Source organism: Denticeps clupeoides, chromosome 1 (assembly GCF_900700375.1).
Source record: "Denticeps clupeoides chromosome 1, fDenClu1.1, whole genome shotgun sequence".
Classification (NCBI taxonomy): domain Eukaryota; kingdom Metazoa; phylum Chordata; class Actinopteri; order Clupeiformes; family Denticipitidae; genus Denticeps; species Denticeps clupeoides.
In genome coordinates, this window is record NC_041707.1 from 21,976,440 (window position 1) to 21,994,921 (window position 18,482).

The 18,482-nt window shown below is 40.5% G+C and overlaps 1 protein-coding gene across 12 annotated transcripts in view; it reads left to right on the plus strand.

Moving 5' to 3' along the window:
* The window catches only part of m1ap (meiosis 1 associated protein), a 43,298-nt gene that overhangs the window by 8,510 nt on the left and 16,306 nt on the right, over positions 1-18,482 (plus strand). For 6 of the 12 annotated variants that reach the window (XM_028999228.1, XM_028999219.1, XM_028999257.1 and 3 more), the window contains exons 1-5: positions 9,270-12,878; positions 12,969-13,088; positions 13,254-13,653; positions 13,732-13,911; positions 15,518-15,707. In XM_028999228.1, the coding sequence (XP_028855061.1) occupies positions 13,012-13,088; positions 13,254-13,653; positions 13,732-13,911; positions 15,518-15,707 (847 nt within the window). In that variant the 5' untranslated portion in view covers positions 9,270-12,878; positions 12,969-13,011. Of the gene's footprint in view, positions 1-9,269; positions 12,879-12,968; positions 13,089-13,253; positions 13,654-13,731; positions 13,912-15,517; positions 15,708-18,482 lie in introns of those variants that run through there. The other 6 variants (XM_028999285.1, XM_028999277.1, XM_028999267.1 and 3 more) reach the window with 6 other exon arrangements.

Genomic DNA, 18,482 nt, shown 5'->3' on the forward strand with positions numbered 1-18,482 from the left:
GTAATGATGAAGTTTTTTTTCATGTATCATCTGGTTAACTGGTTTAATTGAACCTTAAAAATCAGCTTTTGCAGCTGATTTAAACACTCTAAAAATCGAATGGAGTTGTGCTTCTTTGCTGTTGTTCATGGAGAGCCCTCATTCAACGCCTCTCCTCAGTGTAGCCCACCTCTTTATGTTGCCACAGCAACGCAGTGTACACATTCCATGGGTGAGGAAGCGGCTCCACCAGGACCAATGTAGCATTTCCATGTTTATATTAAACTGGGGGTTTAAGACCTCCAGGCAGCACACAGACAAGCCCATCTGCCATCTTGGCTCAAAGCCAGATCCAAGATGGCACAGTCTGCAGCAGGGGCGCACACTCATAACCAGGTGCGGTGAGGGGGCATCAGGTGTGGCAGTGACACGCTGCTCCTGCAGGCTATTAAGGAGCTCTGGGGTCAACGGGAATGTCAGTGTCTCTGATAGTGCACCTGGAAATGGGCTGGAAATTTTAAACAGAGCTCGCATGTTTATTCAGCTTTCAGACAATGGCTTTAAAGACTTCGGGCTCCCCAAAGGGATGGTAGGTCCCATCACGGACCATGGGCTCTGTATAATGATTTTTAACATTTTCTTAGCTCCCACAATACATCAAAACAACCCTAATCCCATGTTATAGTCAGGAAAGCGTGACTATGAGGCATGAGGCAAACCTGTTACCGGTGCAGTTACCTGTTTAAAAAGCGGACATGGGAACACTAAATAATTCAAATAATAATTCATGTATGTCAAAAATAGCAAAGCATTAGATAGTTTTACAGTTTGCCAAGTGCCTTGCGCAATCACTCATGAATTATTAATATTGTATGCATAAAAATTTATATACACAAAAATGTTTTGATGATATATCATGATCAGATTTAAAAAATATCATAAAATGTTCAATATAAAAAACAACAACAAATGCTGCTCCTTCCCCTTAAAAAAGATCTTTAGATGATCTTTAAGGTTGGTGAAAGCCAGGATTTAAAAATGAGTCTGTATGGCATAAGAAAGCATGTAAACAAGTATACAGGTCTCATGTTCCAGATGGCTCTGGATGACGATGATTAACACTGTCGCGACGGTGATCTAATGGTTTATACATACATGAACATCTTTCTCATCAGGGGTCCTTGGTCCAATATAATTCTGTGAAAAGAACTGGATTAGGCGTCGCCACTGGGATACAATTTCACGGCAGTGAAAGTTAACATATTTAATGCTGCTTGTTCTCTTCTAGACAGGGATTAAGCAGTCAGATTTAATACCATGTACAACTGTTTTTTTTAGTTGACACATATGGTGATTTATCCTTCTCCCATTAGATTTTGAATAATCATTAAGTGGACCCGAGACACAGGCCAGAGCACTGTGTAGACAGCTCTACTGCAGAACTCTCTGTTCATGACCTACCTCTGTCATCTTTGAAAATCGGACTATCGCTGGATTAAATGTTCTGTACCATATTGAGATTGTAATATGAGATTACTTAAATAGATTAGGTTTTATAGTCGCTTTAAACATTAAATCTACAACTCACTATTTGTTAAAATGCATGAATAATAATGCTCAGTTTCAATCAATGTGCTGGTCAGACTTTCCTCTCTGCATGTATCTGTCAGCTCTATGGGATAAACAGGGAATGATTTAAAAAACTGTGGCCTTTTGAGGGTGGCATCACTTTTCCTCATAAATCAGACAAAACAAAATCTGAACAAGCCATTGTCCTCTGTCCACATTGAATGTCTTGTGACATTTTTGGGAAACCATTTTCCAAAATGTGCATGGTGAGATATGGGAAAAAATCATCTGTCTGTCTGGGGAAGGGGGGTTATAGCAGTTCTTCAAATGAATGACTCAACGAATCAACGAATAAACAGTGCAGTATCACAACTGCAACTCTACTAACGTCTTTTAAATTTCCAGATGACAAAACTATGAATGAACACATGTGGAGTTATATACTTAACAAAAAGTGGAGACCTGGCCTCCACAGTCACCGGACCTGAACCCAATCGAGATGGTTTGGGGTGAGCTGGACCGCAGAGTGAAGGCAAAGGGGCCAAACAAGTGCTAAACACCTGTGGGAACTCCTTCAAGACTGTTGGAAAAACATTTCAGGTGACGACCTCTTGAAGCTCATCGAGAGAATGCCAAGAGTGTGCAAAAAAGTAATCAGAGGAAAGGGTTGGCTGTTTTGAAGAAACTAGAATATAAAACATGTTTTCAGTTATTTCACCTTTTTTTGTTAAGTACATAACTCCACATGTGTTCATTCATAGTTTTGATGCCTTCAGTGAGAATCTACCAATGTACATGGTCATGAAAATAAAGAAAACACATTGTATGACAAGGTGCATCCAAACTTTTGTCCTGTACTGTATATAAAACCTAAATATCCAGCTTTATTTGTGCAGAACTCAATATATACAGTATGATGATGTGAAATGCAGCTCAGTATACAGCAGCATTATGTAAAATGAATACACACACAACAGATTAATGCACAGGGACATTTTGTGCAGTATCGTTAACAGATCTTGATAAAACTTCACTTGGGACTAATAGAATCAGTGTACAAATAACTCCTACAGTCTACAAATAAACAGCTTAACTGGGAATCGTTTTTACCCAATGACCACCATTCCAGTGGGTTAACAGCATGTTCCTCTATGGGATTTGTGAATGGATTTGCCTACAGCAATGGAATCACTTTCAAGTCGAGTTAATGTTGTTGTCACATTGTGGGACAGATCTCAGTGGGAGGTGGAGATAATGTCTGCTAATGTAGCGCCTTAGCATCTGGAACTTAGTGACAACCCTCTTACAGTTCGCTGCAAAACCCTGGGTCCGACAGGTTCGGAACAATAAAAGAAAAGAAAAACCGAACACAAATGTGCTTCTTAGAGGGACTGTTTGAATGTTTCATTAATCCACTGTAAACTGTTTCATGGTGTTAAACTGCTGTTGCTGAATCTGCTGTCTGAAAGTGTCCAGGGCCTTCTGCCATTTTCTCTATTACAAATCATGCTGCTACTGTACTGTAAGTGTAGTGAACCCATCACCAACTGTGAGCAGTGGGCAGCCATGAAAGCAGTGGGCAGCCAGGGAGTGATGTGTGGGGACGGTACCTTGCTCAAAAGGTACTTTGATGGTTGGTGGATTGGAATCTGCAAACTTCCACCTCCCTAACCACTAGGCCACCAGTGCCCACTGTGGCTGCCTGCTTGTGTATACACAGAGAAATAAAAGGTACATACAAGGTACAATATAAAACCTATATTGTACCTTGTACCTTTTACCTTTTGTACAGGTACAAAACATTTCCTCTGTTGTCCCATCTTCCATATTGAGATTCTTGGTATAGTCAAATTCTGGAATTTTCTTAATGGTTAAATCAGTCACTCTGAACATGAATTCTGCAACTCGTTATTTTGGTATAAGGCATGTACCAGTTTCAGTCAACATGCTTGTCATACTTTCCTCTCTGCAAGGGTACAGGACAGATCCTTTGTGAAACCACGTTGTACATTTGAAGGTAGGTAATTTGGGGATTAAGGGTTCTGCCCCAGCAACAAGTATTTGTACCCATTTAGGTAAACCGTGGTGCTTCAATTTCTCTGTGTGTATCTATGTGTTTAATTTGTTCATGGGCTTCAATGACTTCCATTCATACCTGAGTCATTAAAGAACAGCATATTAGCTGTACTTTGAAGGACAGCTTATCATTAATTCAGTTCAGAATGCATGTTATGGGAAGGTTATGACTGGAGAATAAATTCCAGTTCTGGCCATATCTTACAGCTATATACAATTGCAAGAAATATATATTTAAATAGCTTAATTATAACCAATTAGATTTTTCTTATTGGTTGGTTGTTGGCTGGATGTTTTAGCTTTCTACTTTCCAAATGTTTGTTTCCAAGTGTTTGTTCAAATGAAGACATCTGTTTTGAGCACTATGGACTACAACCTTTTAATATGCTGTTAGAAGTCAATTGAGATTGAATTTCTGGATCACTCTAACCAGCCGTACCTGAAGGACAGCTGCCTTGCATTCTCTTTTACAGTGATGAAGAAATTATTTGTGACTTCCAAAAAAATTCTCAGTGCTGTATTTGCTTCATTCTTCACATGATAGCTTTTGGTATCTTCTATGCAACATCCAGACACTGTCTCCCACACTGCTTCAATGACCTCTGCAATGTTTCCTGTCACATTCAAGTAGACATTTTTTGTACACCCTTGCTTAAAAAACCTTGCACAACATAAGATACTGATTTTGAAATGTATCATCGGCAATGACCCCCTTTAACCCAAATTAGTTGCATTGTAAGAGTGTACGATTTTGTAGTGTTTGACAAAAGCCCTGGGACAGCTCTATCTTATTCTTTGGGTTATATCTTGCTGGATCTATTAGCAGATATTTATTTGGAAACCACAGAATTCTGCTGTCAAATGTTCATTCACAGTTTCATTTCTACCTCAATGGACAATCTTTCAAATTGTCATGATATTGAAAAATATTGATTTTGCACATATTGAGAGTGTTCCCAATCTTCTTCATTGTTTTAATTTTTGATATCCCTATGCATATTTCAAAAATCTGCCATGTGAATGTAATGTATAATATTAATTTCCAATATATGTATGACACATTTATACATAGAATCTTTTATTTTTAAATATTTTTTGTGGAACACACAAACTGAAGCCTGGAAGCAATCAAATATGATTACGTTGTTACATAGATTAATAGAAATACAAAGGCCTTTATTAAGCATGTTTTCCTCTTTTAAATTAATAATATGGAACTGAAAGAACAAACCTCTCTTCCTTGAAAGCTGACCCTTTCTGTTAGAGGCACACTCAAAAGGCTTTGTGTGTCTTTCTTTCTCTTTTGAGAACTCCTCACATTATACAATAGCATTAATGGCTATTTCCCCTCCAAGTGGGCAAGCAACCAATCTAATTACTCCAACTTGGCCAAAATGTCTCTCAATCAGAAAAAGGAAAAATCCGGATCTCAATCACCTAATTGGGGCACCACTAAAACCCAGAGTAATATATGTTCTGCAAATACCTACAGAGAAAGAGAGTAAGGCGCCATGATGAATTTTAAAGATACAGAAAACAATCTGGAAAAGAGGGGGAGGATGAAAACTGAGAATGACTGACAGATTGAGAATATGGACAGACAGATGTTAAATAGTTAATGATGCACGGGAGGGGGGAGGAGAAGCCCATATTAGGGGGATGAAAACCCAGACAAATAAAGGGACTGATCAAGACATTAATATGTTGATGATTTTTGGTGTATTTTTAGCTTTTAAGTAGGTGTCATATTCCTTGTTGTCCTTATATTCAAAAGACAAACCCTAGGTGAATATTAAATAATCACTGGGGACAGTGATGCCAAAGAGTCACCCAGTAACCATGGATACAAAGGCCAGAAACCCACCATGATCCATGGGGTGATGTCATGTTGGCTTTCAGCCAATCAGACTGAAAGAAGAGGAACCTGCTGCGTGGTGTCACTTTAATTAAAGTCCTTTTCTTTTTTCTCTTTTTTTGCTCTCTTTGCAACCCTACCCCCAAAAAGGTTAAATGTAGTCTGGACTGAAATTAAGTTTAAATTCACATTTTGTGAATAAATTGCAGCAGGCATTGTGAAAGACAAGTATCCAACCGGTTTGAGCACCTGACTGCCAGAGACACTCCCTGACCACTGCTAGTAGGGGGGGTGGGAACTGTTATATGAATACTCTCTGGGGTTACAACCAATTTTCCAAAGTAACATGCATGCACTTATATGTACATTTACTGTGTTACTGTGAAATTCTGCTATTACTACTGAAGAACAACAGTATTGTTACAATAACAACACAAGAAATAAATAACCAAAGTTTATGAAATGTTATGAGTAAATAAACATTTACACGTCAAACGGTGTCCAAACGAGTGAAGGTAAATCCCATCCCCATCCCCTGATTATACAGTACTTATTATTTGATCAGAAAGAGCAGAATGGATGGAGTCCAGACAATTGATTTTTCATTACGTGTTTACAATCATGATTTTTATAATCTTTCGACAAACACAATTTTCTGTTTCTTCATAAATGTGTATGCCTTGATTACACACAAAAAAACAAAGTGACCATTTCCAGGTCTTCTCTGCAAACATGTCATCTCGCAACCACAAGACAATTACAAATGACAAAGCTCTGACAGGGAGCAGCAACCCCTCCAACACCCTTTCCTTCCTGTGCCCAGCCACAGGAGCAAGGCAGACCTCGGTTTCCATGAATCTACGATCACTGGTTCATCTGAGAAATTCTGGAGCTGGGTTACGTAAGCCAAAACCAAATTTACTTTGGACAAAACAGTGTTATTGGTGTTAAAGTTATCCACCAGTTTTATTCCCATTCTGAACAATAACACACTTTGGCAGAAATACATTGTGAGCATTTAGAGGCTTATGCATTTAATAACAGCACAGCTTGATCTAAAAAGTCCTGAAGAAATCAATTGCGGCACTTCATGGTTCCGCAGCCATGTGCAAATGCCAACACATTAAAGGCCACTGGAGTAGGACTGGAGGAGCTGTGAATTCTGAGACAGGTGGTAGCAGTCATGTTCATCTCTCAACCATCTCTGATTGGCGGTAGGCAGCTCTGCCGTCCGACTGCTCAGCCAAGCTTGGAGAGACCTGCCAGCTCTCCAGTGTACCAATACTTCTCTCTTTCAAAAAAAGTGCCATAAGGCCCGGCAGCTTGATGGTGGCAGGGCACGGCACAGCATGCTATGCATTTGGAAAGCAGATGGCTACTTTTTCACATCGCTGTCAGGCTGTATTGGTTCTTGGGGTAGCAAATGTAAAGAAGCAAGAGGTGTGATGCACACAGTAAGGGGTTTGTCCTTGCATTCAGTTCATTTCAACAATGGTCCTGAGTTGGCCATGGCTCACATACTTTACACATGCTTTTGCAGACATTCTATCTGGAATGTATCCGGAAGTGATTTAGGAGCTTAATTTTACAAAAATAAAAGTAAAGTATATGGGGGAAAATGATAATACAATGCCCAAACACAGTTAAAATACAGCCTAGTTTATCCTAGTATATCCAAACAGATTGCTTGGTGCATGAAAACCCTCCCTTCCTCCTACGTCGCCCTGTTGTTGCTGAGCAAGAGGTTGGCCTGAGTGGCCGCTGGATTTCCTGGCCACCGCCCGCACGGCCCTACCTGTTTCCTGTTCCCTATAGCCACACGGATGAGCAGGTCTAGAGGTTGTCTAAAGGTCACCTGGCAACCACTTCCCTCCAAGGAACCGAGGAGGAGGATCACTGTGGAAACAGGACAAACAATGGAGCAGGCTCATTGCCAAATGAGAAAAGCAAAGGCAGGGCGTGTCATGCAAAAAACGTGACAGCTTCATGTTTCCTGAAAGAACTTGTCAATTACTAGCTTTAGTTTTGCTTGTAAAATGCAGAGGGATTCTTTGCCTTCTACTCCTGCAACAGCAGGAGACCCTACACATGCAGTGCTCCTCTTTTTTACTCAATAATTAGCTATTAGTCATGCCCCAATACTTTCATTATCAACACCTAAACTCTGAAACTCAGCTGGAACAATGGAAGGTTACAATAAGGGCAGAGCTCCAGTTAATATTGGCCCTTATCTTTTTGAGCTTAGACAATAGGCTTGCACACACCAGGGGACACAAGGGAGTGATAAGACTGAAACACAATAAACTACACTCCTTCTAGTCTTTGCCCGGCTTATTAAATGCAGCAATAACATATCCGTATTGTTGAATGCTTGACTTTGTTAAAAAAAAAAAAAAAAAAGATGGTTTATAGTGGTGCCAGCGCTATCGAGGAACCCTCTGTTACTTATTTTGCAGAGGGCAGCATGTCAAGTTGTTTATGAGTTTTTGAAGGAAATGAACTGCACGGCCTTTTTCTGAGGTCTCAGAGTAGTTCAAACACAATCCAAATACACGCTCACACAGACTGAACAGCATATCATCTTACTTTAATAAGATTCATTTTAACAAGTTCTTCACCAGGAAAGGTTGATGAAGAGCAATATGATTTTTAGGACGCAGCAAATGCCATCCTACCTCATTGGTAGTTTAATGGACATTTCTGTTGTTAAATTTTGTTATTAAAACGTAATATGAAATGCATCCATCAATTAAATAGAAAAAGCCACTGTTCTTGAGAATCTAAACAATGTTTCATTTAAAAAAGGCCAATAATTCAATAAATAAATTATTTAGTGTATTACACTATGCTATAAAGTATGGTTACACTGCAGAAAAAACAGGACAGAATCAGATCATGCCCTACCACAAGAATGTTATTAAAATCAATACAATTCCATTACAAGAACATTACAGAGAACTTAATGTGTTAAGGCCTAATCAGAGAAAATTAATTAATGAGTAACAAGGTCATTTTAATTATGGGTTGAGCTACATTTATTTGGATCTGTTTAAAGGCAAACATTTTTAGGGGAAAAAGCAATGAAACAGAAACCAAAAATTACAGGAACACACAACAAAGCTTGTTGCTTTTAAGGTAGGAGGTCCAAGTGAAAAATGTGTAATGCTGCCACGGGGCCAGGGGTCAAACGGCGCCCTAAGAACCTTTACAGAACATAAACAATGTGATCTCTCTAGGCTTAATCCATGAGAACGGATCCTGTTCCAAACACAGCCGGTTCAGATGAATCTCTGGGTGTCTGTTGACCCGAGTTCTTCTGATAAACAGGGTGTTGACGTGTTTCAGATGGAGTCCAGTCCCGACAACAACAGGTGGGATGAACTGCCACGCCTGAAGGGTGCATGAAAAGGAGAAGGCAGGGAATATGGACAGGGCTAGAAAAGCAAGAAAAGCTCATTCTCTCCAAAAGACCAATTATAATTGAAAAACAAACAGTATCCTGCTGATATTCAGTGGTCTAAAGTAATGCTTCTAAATTCTTCACATTCCGCTTTGTGCGTGTTCAGAAAAATATAAACCTGGGTTATTTGCTCAGAGATAACAATGCAGAGGGATACAAATGTTTTTTTTTCTCTGCTGTATCTAAAATAGATCACCGCATCCCGCAGAAAACAGGCTGGTGGCATTTTTAGCACACCGCAGGCACATGCTATATCAGCATTTAAAAAATAAAGCACCCCCCCCCCCATCCCTTTTTTTCCACCACCTTTTTTTTTTTTTGTGAGGAGATTACCACTCAAATCCAGCCCCCTCAAATTCATCTTTCATGCAAGACTTTTCAATAGTTCCATTTCAGAAGGTGATTTCCATGACAACATGACCAGGATTAGGTTTTTTTTAAGAAAGGAAGAAAGAAAACCCTCATTCCCATGCAATTGTGAAGGCCCTTCATTCGGAACAGCACTTAAAGATTATTTTCTGAAAAAAGAAAACAGCGGGTGAGTGGCCAAGTGAGTTAGAAATGAACTGGCATGAAAAGAAAAATGGGAATCGAGTCAATGAAAGATTTATTGGAAATGTCAAGATATTATAAAATTTCTTCAGTGAATGTAAACACAGAAATCTCTTCTGTGTGCATATTCAGAATTCATAACCGGGCCACTGCAAATTTCAGCACACAAGTTCCCCACCCCCCACCCTCCATCCCCCAAACCTACTCCCCCCTGCAATCTCACCTCCCTCCACCGAGCGCAGGGGCTGCCAATCACAGCTTCATGAATACGTTAACAAGCAGCAGGCGAATGGTGGACTGGTGTCCTTGTTAGCACCTCCACAGAGCTTATGGGCACAAAGCTGGGATGTCCCCGCCAGTCTCTAATGTGTCTTACAACCAACCCCCCTACCTCAGACATGTAGAAAAAAAATGAGACATATACTCACACAAACCCCACACTAAGCCACACCGTCCAAGCCGTACGAGGAACAACCCCACAGAATTCACGTGACCCACCAACTGGAGGGCCCCAAGACAGACTGTACAGTACAGTGTGGGACCCAGACTTCATGTCCTCTTCTCGAACACACAACAGAGGAGATTTAAGCCTAATAAAAGCTATTGTTATTTTCAATTCTGCAAAGTGGGCTACTGCATACCCCTTTAAAAAAAACAGTCCATTAGCTATTATAAAACTGAGTCAAATTATATCACGAGGCTGGGAAGGGTTTTGACCTCTGCTGAGAAAGGCTCCAGCTGGACCTGTGATGATGTAATGACCCAGAAGATCAATGCAATGTTTAAATCTGACAGGCGCGGGTTTCTGAGGTCTGCATGACCTATTATGATTCAAAACACATCTAATCCCACCCATGTTGCAGCTTCATTTAACATAATTCACATAACTTGTGAGTTTAGATGAAATTATCTTTAGATTGAATACCCAGAATCCATTGAAATACAGTGTAAATTAACTGTAAAATTATATGTAGATGTTAAACTATTTACATCATAGGAATTTAAACTCTATTGTGCACCATCGAGAATTGCAGAAATGTAAAAAGTTAAATTATAAAAAGTTAAGAAAAGTGGCAATAATCAGAAACAATATTTTATCCATTACTACAGTAATCTGAACTTATTTAATGAAGAGCCATTTGATAAGACCTTTGAGGCTACATTACTGGAAAATGACAGGCACTAAAAAGATTTTGCATTTCAGTTGCCCATATTCATAGTAATCAGCACTAGAAAGCTGAAATATCCTCTCAGATGACGCGACAGATCTTTCGGTAATATTCATGCTGTCCATTTAATAAATTCCATGTAATCTCTGAATATCAATTCTTTTATGAACATTTTTATCTTAACCAGAATGTCGCAGCAATCTGTGTTCCAGGGGATCAGATAGTTGTGGAGAGGTGATATACAGAGACACAGGGGTTATACAGAGACACAGATACAAATAGATAAATTCCTAATTTAGATCTAATTACACTCCAGTAACCAGAAGGACACATTTATCATTGGAATCCACTTACAAAACATTACTTAATGTCTATACAGGAAAGGCTTAACAACATGTTAATGCAATTTCAAGTAATTTCTTCATTAAAATTGCTCATGGTTTATTCTTACGTGAATGGATATATATGGGGTAGTGGTGGCCTAGTAGTTAAGGAAGTGGCCTCTTAATTGGAAGGTTGCCGTTCCGAATCCTGATCCGCCAAGGTGCCACTTAGGTGCTGCTGAGCAAATCACCATCCCCACAGTGCTCCCCGGGTGGCTGACATGGGTGATGGTTAAAAGCAGAGGACACATTTTGTTGTGTGCACCGTGTGCTGCGCTGCATCTTTTCACAATGACAATCACTTCACTTTTCACATTTGAACACTAGTACCAAAAAAAAAAAAAAAACTCCTGGCATGTTTGCTGTGACATTCTTCCAGTTATCTGCCTACAACAGATGTGTGCTCCTCGGGTGCACCCCTCGTATAACAGAGAAGTGACATATCGGTGTGTGTCAGCCGGGATTTCACATCTCACCGCTGGCCAAAGCCTCTTAAAAACGCAAGACATACTTCAATCGCACCAATATTATTGGCACACACACAATTTATTTCTGTGGAGTGTCTCGCTATGACTTTGAATTTTAAGCAGATATAAGCAGCACTACATTGTGGTACACTGACGTGTGTACATTTAAGCTGGGTGTCAAATGTGTATTTCACGCATCATCATATAGTTGACCAGTTCGGCCTAGAATTTTCAAATACTGCATATGGCAAGGAACTGCTCCACCACCATTGTCTTTTTTTATTATTCTAAATATGTATGATGTGCACCTTGAATTAAAAATAACCCTAAATGACAAATGACCATATTAAAAATGGATTATCTGCATTCCAAATTTAGCACATTTGTTAATGGATTTAATTCATTCTTACCTGATACATGAAATGCCATTGCAGATTTTCTTTCTTTTTTTTTTTTTACACAATTGAGATGAAACTGAGATGAGATTTGTTGAGAAGCATATTTAAAAGCCTGCATGTTGGACGCTGGAGCAGCAGGCGGTTCTGCGCATGCGCAGCGGCTGGCGATGTCGGGCAATTCAGAGTTCCTCGTCAGCTACTAACTTGGCAGACGAGAACAACAACAACAAAAAAAAAACCTCACGCGTTACGAGCGAAGTCATTATTTGCAGCAAAGACGTTCTAGTCCTCATCAGGAGCGAATGTAAGCAGCCGGAGCAGCCAGTTTTATATCCAGGTAGCCAGGTAACCTGTTAGCCCAAATTAGCGCGGCTTCCTGGCTGGAAGTCGTTCTCCTCGTTCACGGTTCAATAAAACCCGCGCAGGTTTAATTTTGTCATTTAAGATTTAATTGAAGGACAAGTTCTGAATGTTCTGAGCGTTCCACCATGAAGGCTTTGGAATGCCTACGCCGCTACCCTCGTGTAGCTGGCACGGACGTAACAATCCAGGTGTCTTGCACAGGGGAAGAAACATGAATATTAAATATTAATGTTGCAAAAGTTAATATTCAAGACCGAAATATTAGAGCTGCCACAGGCCAGGGGCAAAAAGCGTCTCGTCTTCTGCTTGAACCCAGATGCCTCACAAGACAATCTGGCTGTTCTCACCAGCACATTTCAGCACCAAAATATCCACCACAAATCCAGATTGAGGAAAGGACAATTACATTTTTTTTTAGGAATTAAAAAGAGAGCCGGCCATTTGAAATCTCCTAGAACATGTATAATTAGGCAAGATTACATTCTGGTGCAACAAAGATGAAGCCGCAGGCTGTTTTTGACCAGACAAAGTCTCTTTTGTCGTCGTGTGGTGTTGAAGACAGAAGGAACGAGGGCGCTGGAAGATGAACCCCGTGAAAGAAGACTGTGTACGCGACACGCACAATTATTGATGAGCCAAAAATGAAGAAAGACACTGTTGATGTCCTTAATTTTAACAATGCAATTCTTTGTTTCAGCTGTTGCTGGAAAAATTGAAATTATTGGAAAGGCAGTTTGAATATGATCTTTGTGCTAGAAATGTTCTCCTCTGGCATCACTTATTGCACTATTTTTACGTTATTCCTGTGCTTAATCAGGTAATAAACTGTGGAATTTCTGTATTTTTATTCTGTGGAAAATAATTGTATTGATGTATTCATGTTTAGAGTTGAATTAATCAATCAAGTACATCTTATTTGCTGTTTGATACTTTCTGATACTTGCTTAGTTAATCCTTCATCCATTTTTTTTTTTTTTTACAGCTTTAACCTCAACGCAAGTAGGCTACACATTTCACTATTTTTCTACATTTGTTTCGTATACTCTGTTGGAGTACAGCTTTGTATTTGTTCAATGGTGGCTAGGCCTTGTGGAGTTCTTCATTTCAAATGTCATTATGTGTCTGACAGAACTATGAATAGCAGAAACAGACTGTGGCCTTCACCTGGTCACATCTGCCAGCCAGGTTCTTTCCTTCACCAACCTCCTCGGGTGCTGATCGTGGACGCGTCGCCACCCTGCTGGTCAGAGATTGGCTTCCTCTTGTGCGATGCGCTGGACAATTTCCTGACTCTGGCCAGCTGCCTGGACGGCCCCATTCGCCTGCCTCTGCTCAGTGTCTATGCTGTTAACCTCCAGTTGGAATGTCTGCTACCCTTCGTGGTGTGTTGTGTATTTTGTGCGTAATCTTTACATCCATGTCACCCCCCCCCCCATCAACTTTCTCCTGCCCATGCTTAGCAAGTCAAGGGGAACTTGCTGCGCCTCAGCTCCTGTGTGGAGGAGCTGCGCTCATTGCCCATGGAGGGATGTACTCACCCCCGGGGGGAGATGCTCACCCAGGCCGTGCTGGACAGTCTGCAGCAGTTTAAGCAGTACATGCAGCACACCTCGTCTAGGGAAAGCAGCAGCACAGTAGAGGTGAGGTGGCCACCTTTTCTTGTCCTTTTTAGCAATAATTAATGGCCATGAGAGAAGAGTTATAATTTAATCTAATAAAGTCATCTGGGTGTGTCAGTGATTTAAAGGAACCTGTGATTAATCTGTAAATCGCATGGCTATATTAATCAAAATTTATCAAGAGACATGTTGAAACGCGCAAATGCTCTACAGTGGAGGACTTATTGTCATTGTGCTTCACCTGCATTTAAATTTTGTTGTACTTCTCCATGGCAATTTAGTCTAGTCTATGAAAGAACTGACAGTACCCCCTAAACTGTAAATGAGGGTTTAAAGACAAAACCAAGTTACCAAAAGCAAGTTACCAAATAGACAAAATTAAATTTTCATTTGTAGAGGTCATTGTATGGCCCAAGCCTCCAATAACCCATTACCATGGATAGTTACTGCATTAATTTGTCCTCAGCAAAGTGCCTTCATTGTACTTTCCCATCTCGGTCAGAGTGGATGTAGATTCGGGCGCAGGCCTCCTCGTTGCATATTAAAGCAGACACTCTGACTGACAGTTACCACATGGCCTGCTGGGGCAATTTTTACTGCTCAGCAAGCCTTCGTCCCAAAATAATAATAATACAAACACCCCGTTTTATCTCAACCAGAGAAGACAAGTGCGTGTAATCAGATTATTCTGATGATTTCATTGTGTGACTAATACGATTATAGGTGCATGTGTGCCTGCTGTCTCTCCTAGTTATGACTATTTTCATCGGTAAGTCTGATCATCTATAGTTTATGTTTTTTTTTTTTTATAAACCTAGCCTTGCAAAAAAACTTCTCCTGTGCCTCTAATGTGTTTTGTACATAAAAAGGTCAAGTGATTAGGATCCACTTTCAGAACAGTCATAAGACCCATGAGCCATGGGCTGCATGATGGTCTACTGTAACCTAGCTGAACTGATCTTATTAAAGAGGCAAAGGATGATCTGAGGAAGAAGCTGAGATCTGTTTTGTGTCATCATATGACTGAAAAGCCATTGTTTAAAGTAGCCGTAAGTCCTAGAGCTTGTGTGGGAAGGATTCATGTGGACAATTTACAGCTGATCAGCAGGCTAGTGTGATGTCAGTGTGATGTCTTGAGGCCAGAGTTTGCTCTTTCTTTCATTTTGTAGTGATTTCATGCTCAGATATTGCTTACTGTGCTTTACTGGAGGTGGTGCCCTGTCTAGGTTTCATCCCTCAAGAAGGGCAGACAGCAGAGTCCATTGTTAATCAAAAACAGAAAAGGCGCATTTAGTAATGTGAACTTGGTGCTTCCATTCCATGGGCCTTGTCACAAATTATATATGTTTGTCCATATCCGACTACATCAAATAAAAAAAACAAGTAGGGTTGGACAGATGGAAAAGATTAATGATTCAATAGATTATTTCCGCATACTGTCATATACAATTATGCAGTTATATTCATGTGATGTTGCTTCTACCAGTGGAAATACAATTTGATACCCAATACGTTTATTTTGAATTGGATGAATATGGTATTTATTCTATATTGCAAACAGTATAGTACTGACAAATTTATTAGTACATTCAATCATTGTTTTTTTTTTTTGTTTTTCGCTTGCCAGGTGACCGTATTCACCAGTAAGCCAGGCCAGGCAGTGGTGAGGCAGCTGGAAGAAGGACTAAAGAACTCAGACCTAGGAAGTCTGCGGCGTTTGCTGGTAGTCCAAATTTCCATCCATCGGAGCTTGTCAGAAGGAGAGCCCACCTGGAGCCCTGACACACCTTCCCCGGAAGCACTGGGTGACACTGAGGGTAGGCTTGCCATTACACCTACAGAGAGGCTTACTCTGGCCACACTATGTTGCGGGATTAAATTGAGAATTTTGGTATGTAAATATTTGCCGTATTATTATTGAATTTTGCATCAAGGAAATTAAATGGTACTAGAGGTGATACATATTCTGACTTCCTGGGATCAGTCTCCAGGTTTATATTTTGATTTGTTTCCATGACTTTCATAAAATATAATGTAGTTTTCAGAATTTTACAGGAAGAACCCAAAGCTCGGCCAGTAAAAGCAATGAAATGTTTATTATGTATGTATTTACTAACCCATCAGGCTGACCTTTGCTCATTGGGCTTCTGCTGCAGTGTATTCCAGAGAATGTACGGAAAAAAGAACTTGAAAAAATCGAGACAGAGTGATGCATGACAAAAGTATGTTGTAGTTTCAACCATGTGTCAACAGCATGGTAAACCGTCTCGGCCCCACCCCTTGTTTGCAGTGTAATTGCTTTCATTAAAGTTTGTGGTGAGCCAGGCTTGCTGTGCCACTAACTATCATGGCCTTGCCTTATAGCACTGGGAAAAAAAGTGATTAAAAGTATGCTATGCATTATATCCAATATTTCAGGGAATTGTTGAATCGTTGACAGGATATCGAAAAGTAAAATGGCACCCAGAGAATCAGTCTGGCATTCCAGCTTAGCTGCACATTTATTTTTCACTGTGTCAGCCTTGGTTGAAGAGCGGAGGAATGCTAATGATTTCTAGAGAAACCGGAGTGTTTTTCTTTTCTGGGGTGGGGTCTCCAGATGGGTTTCCCAACACATTCCTTATTTTCCACCCTCATTTATTTATTTTAGCACAGTGAATTTAGGGTGTCAGGCAAAGGAAGGTTTTAACAATCACATCCAATCTCCATATAGCTCCTTTTCTTGATTCACAGCACTTTATTGCCATGCAGGTCAGGAAGCACTATATAGACAGAGTAGAAATCGAGAAGAAGACTGTGTGAATAGAATGAAATTCTAAAAAGAGCCTGAATATTACGCTTGCATAACAACCTGACACAAATAGTCAAAAATACACAGCACCCTTAGACATGCCCTCCTCTGAACTACAAAGCCATGATTCATCTCATGTCTGTGCATTAAGTGACAGTCACTGTGATTAGACTACCCTTATTCTGTTGCACAGCCTGTCCAATCCTTAAGAAAGAGGCGGTTACGTAAGCTCAGGCATTTTTGTTCGCTCTTTTAGGAGCGCCGTGTGTCTTTCCGCGCAGTTGAGTTATCTTCAGTTCGCCAGACAGCTCATCCGTCTCTGAGGCGAGAGTCCTGCTGGGTTTTCTAAGGCCAGAGCCCTACAGACTGTCTGGCAGGCCCTGCTCAGCACAAGGCCATACTTTCTCTGGAAGGTGGCCCAGAGTCGGTGGACCCCTCCATGTCTTAACACAAATACACAGTCAAGCGTACTGCACACATAGCTAGAGGTACTAGGCATGTGCAAACTCCCCAAACTCTGAGGCAGGATGTCAGCATCTGCCAAAGTAACTCCCTGACCCAAATGCAGAAGCTTCAGTACACAGATGTCTACTCTCAGAATTCTGAATTCCATGCACGGTTCTGCTTGCAGGCCTATTGTACGTAGGCAGTGAGGGTGACATCACACCCTGGCTCGTGTGACAGGTGGACAGGAGCTCAGGGCTAATCACAATTTAACACCAGCAGGGAGCTCAATCTGACAGTGATACAGTATTCCTCAAGTACACATGCATTTTGGCAGATTATCTCTGCTGATCCCAGTGGGTGAAGGAGGGGTTGTTGTGATGCAATGGCATGCCAAACTAAGCCAGTTGTATCTAAGGGTAAAGATATTTAGGCAAAAATCCTTTGGCAATGTCCCTATTCTCATCTCTTTTTTGGGCAGTATAAGCAGTTTGGAGAATCTATACTTTAGGTGGAAGCACCCTGGTGTCTTGCTGCATTGTTATAACCTCGAGCACTATATTTTTGGACCCATACTGTAGTCCACTGCCTACATTAGCATAACATCAAAGCAAGATGCATTTTATATGACTGTAGCGAACTGTGACTCACAATTCAGTTAATTAGGCCAAAATGATCTGTGAACTCATTCCCTGTGCTGAACTTTAAATAGATTAGTCATTATATATGCAAGATTGCATTTGCACATAGTAATTTAATTATAGCAATTGGTAATCTGTAGTTCTCAAAGCCATCTGGATATCAGGAAATAATTTTCTGAGCTGTTCAACTGTACATTGGGAGGTCTGATATACAGTGATAACATGTGAATAGCATTGATCAGCTTGTTAAAATGGCAGTAGGAGGGATGAATTAACAACTTGTCCTTTGAGTTGATGTGTTGGAATTTGAGCAACTTTGACAATGGCAAAATTGATGCTAGACATAGACATCATCATAACTGCAGCTGTTGTGGGACCTCATATGCAGTGGTAAGGACCTACAAAAAGTAGTCCTAAGAAGGAAAATCTGTGAACTGGCGACGGGGTCATGGGCTGCCAAGGCACATTAGGAGTGCAGGCTGGTTAGTGTTCACCACAATGAACAGAAGAGCTACTGTAGCTAACATTGATTAACTGATTATATTGAAATGTTGTTGGTACTCTTTCCAGATCACTTTCCAGTGAAGATACAGCGCCATGATGCACTTTGGAAGATGCACTGTGATGCAATGTTCTGCTGGGAAACATTGGGTTCTTTATTTATATGGATGTAGTAAATGACAGGTTCCACCTACCTAAACTGACCAAATACACCC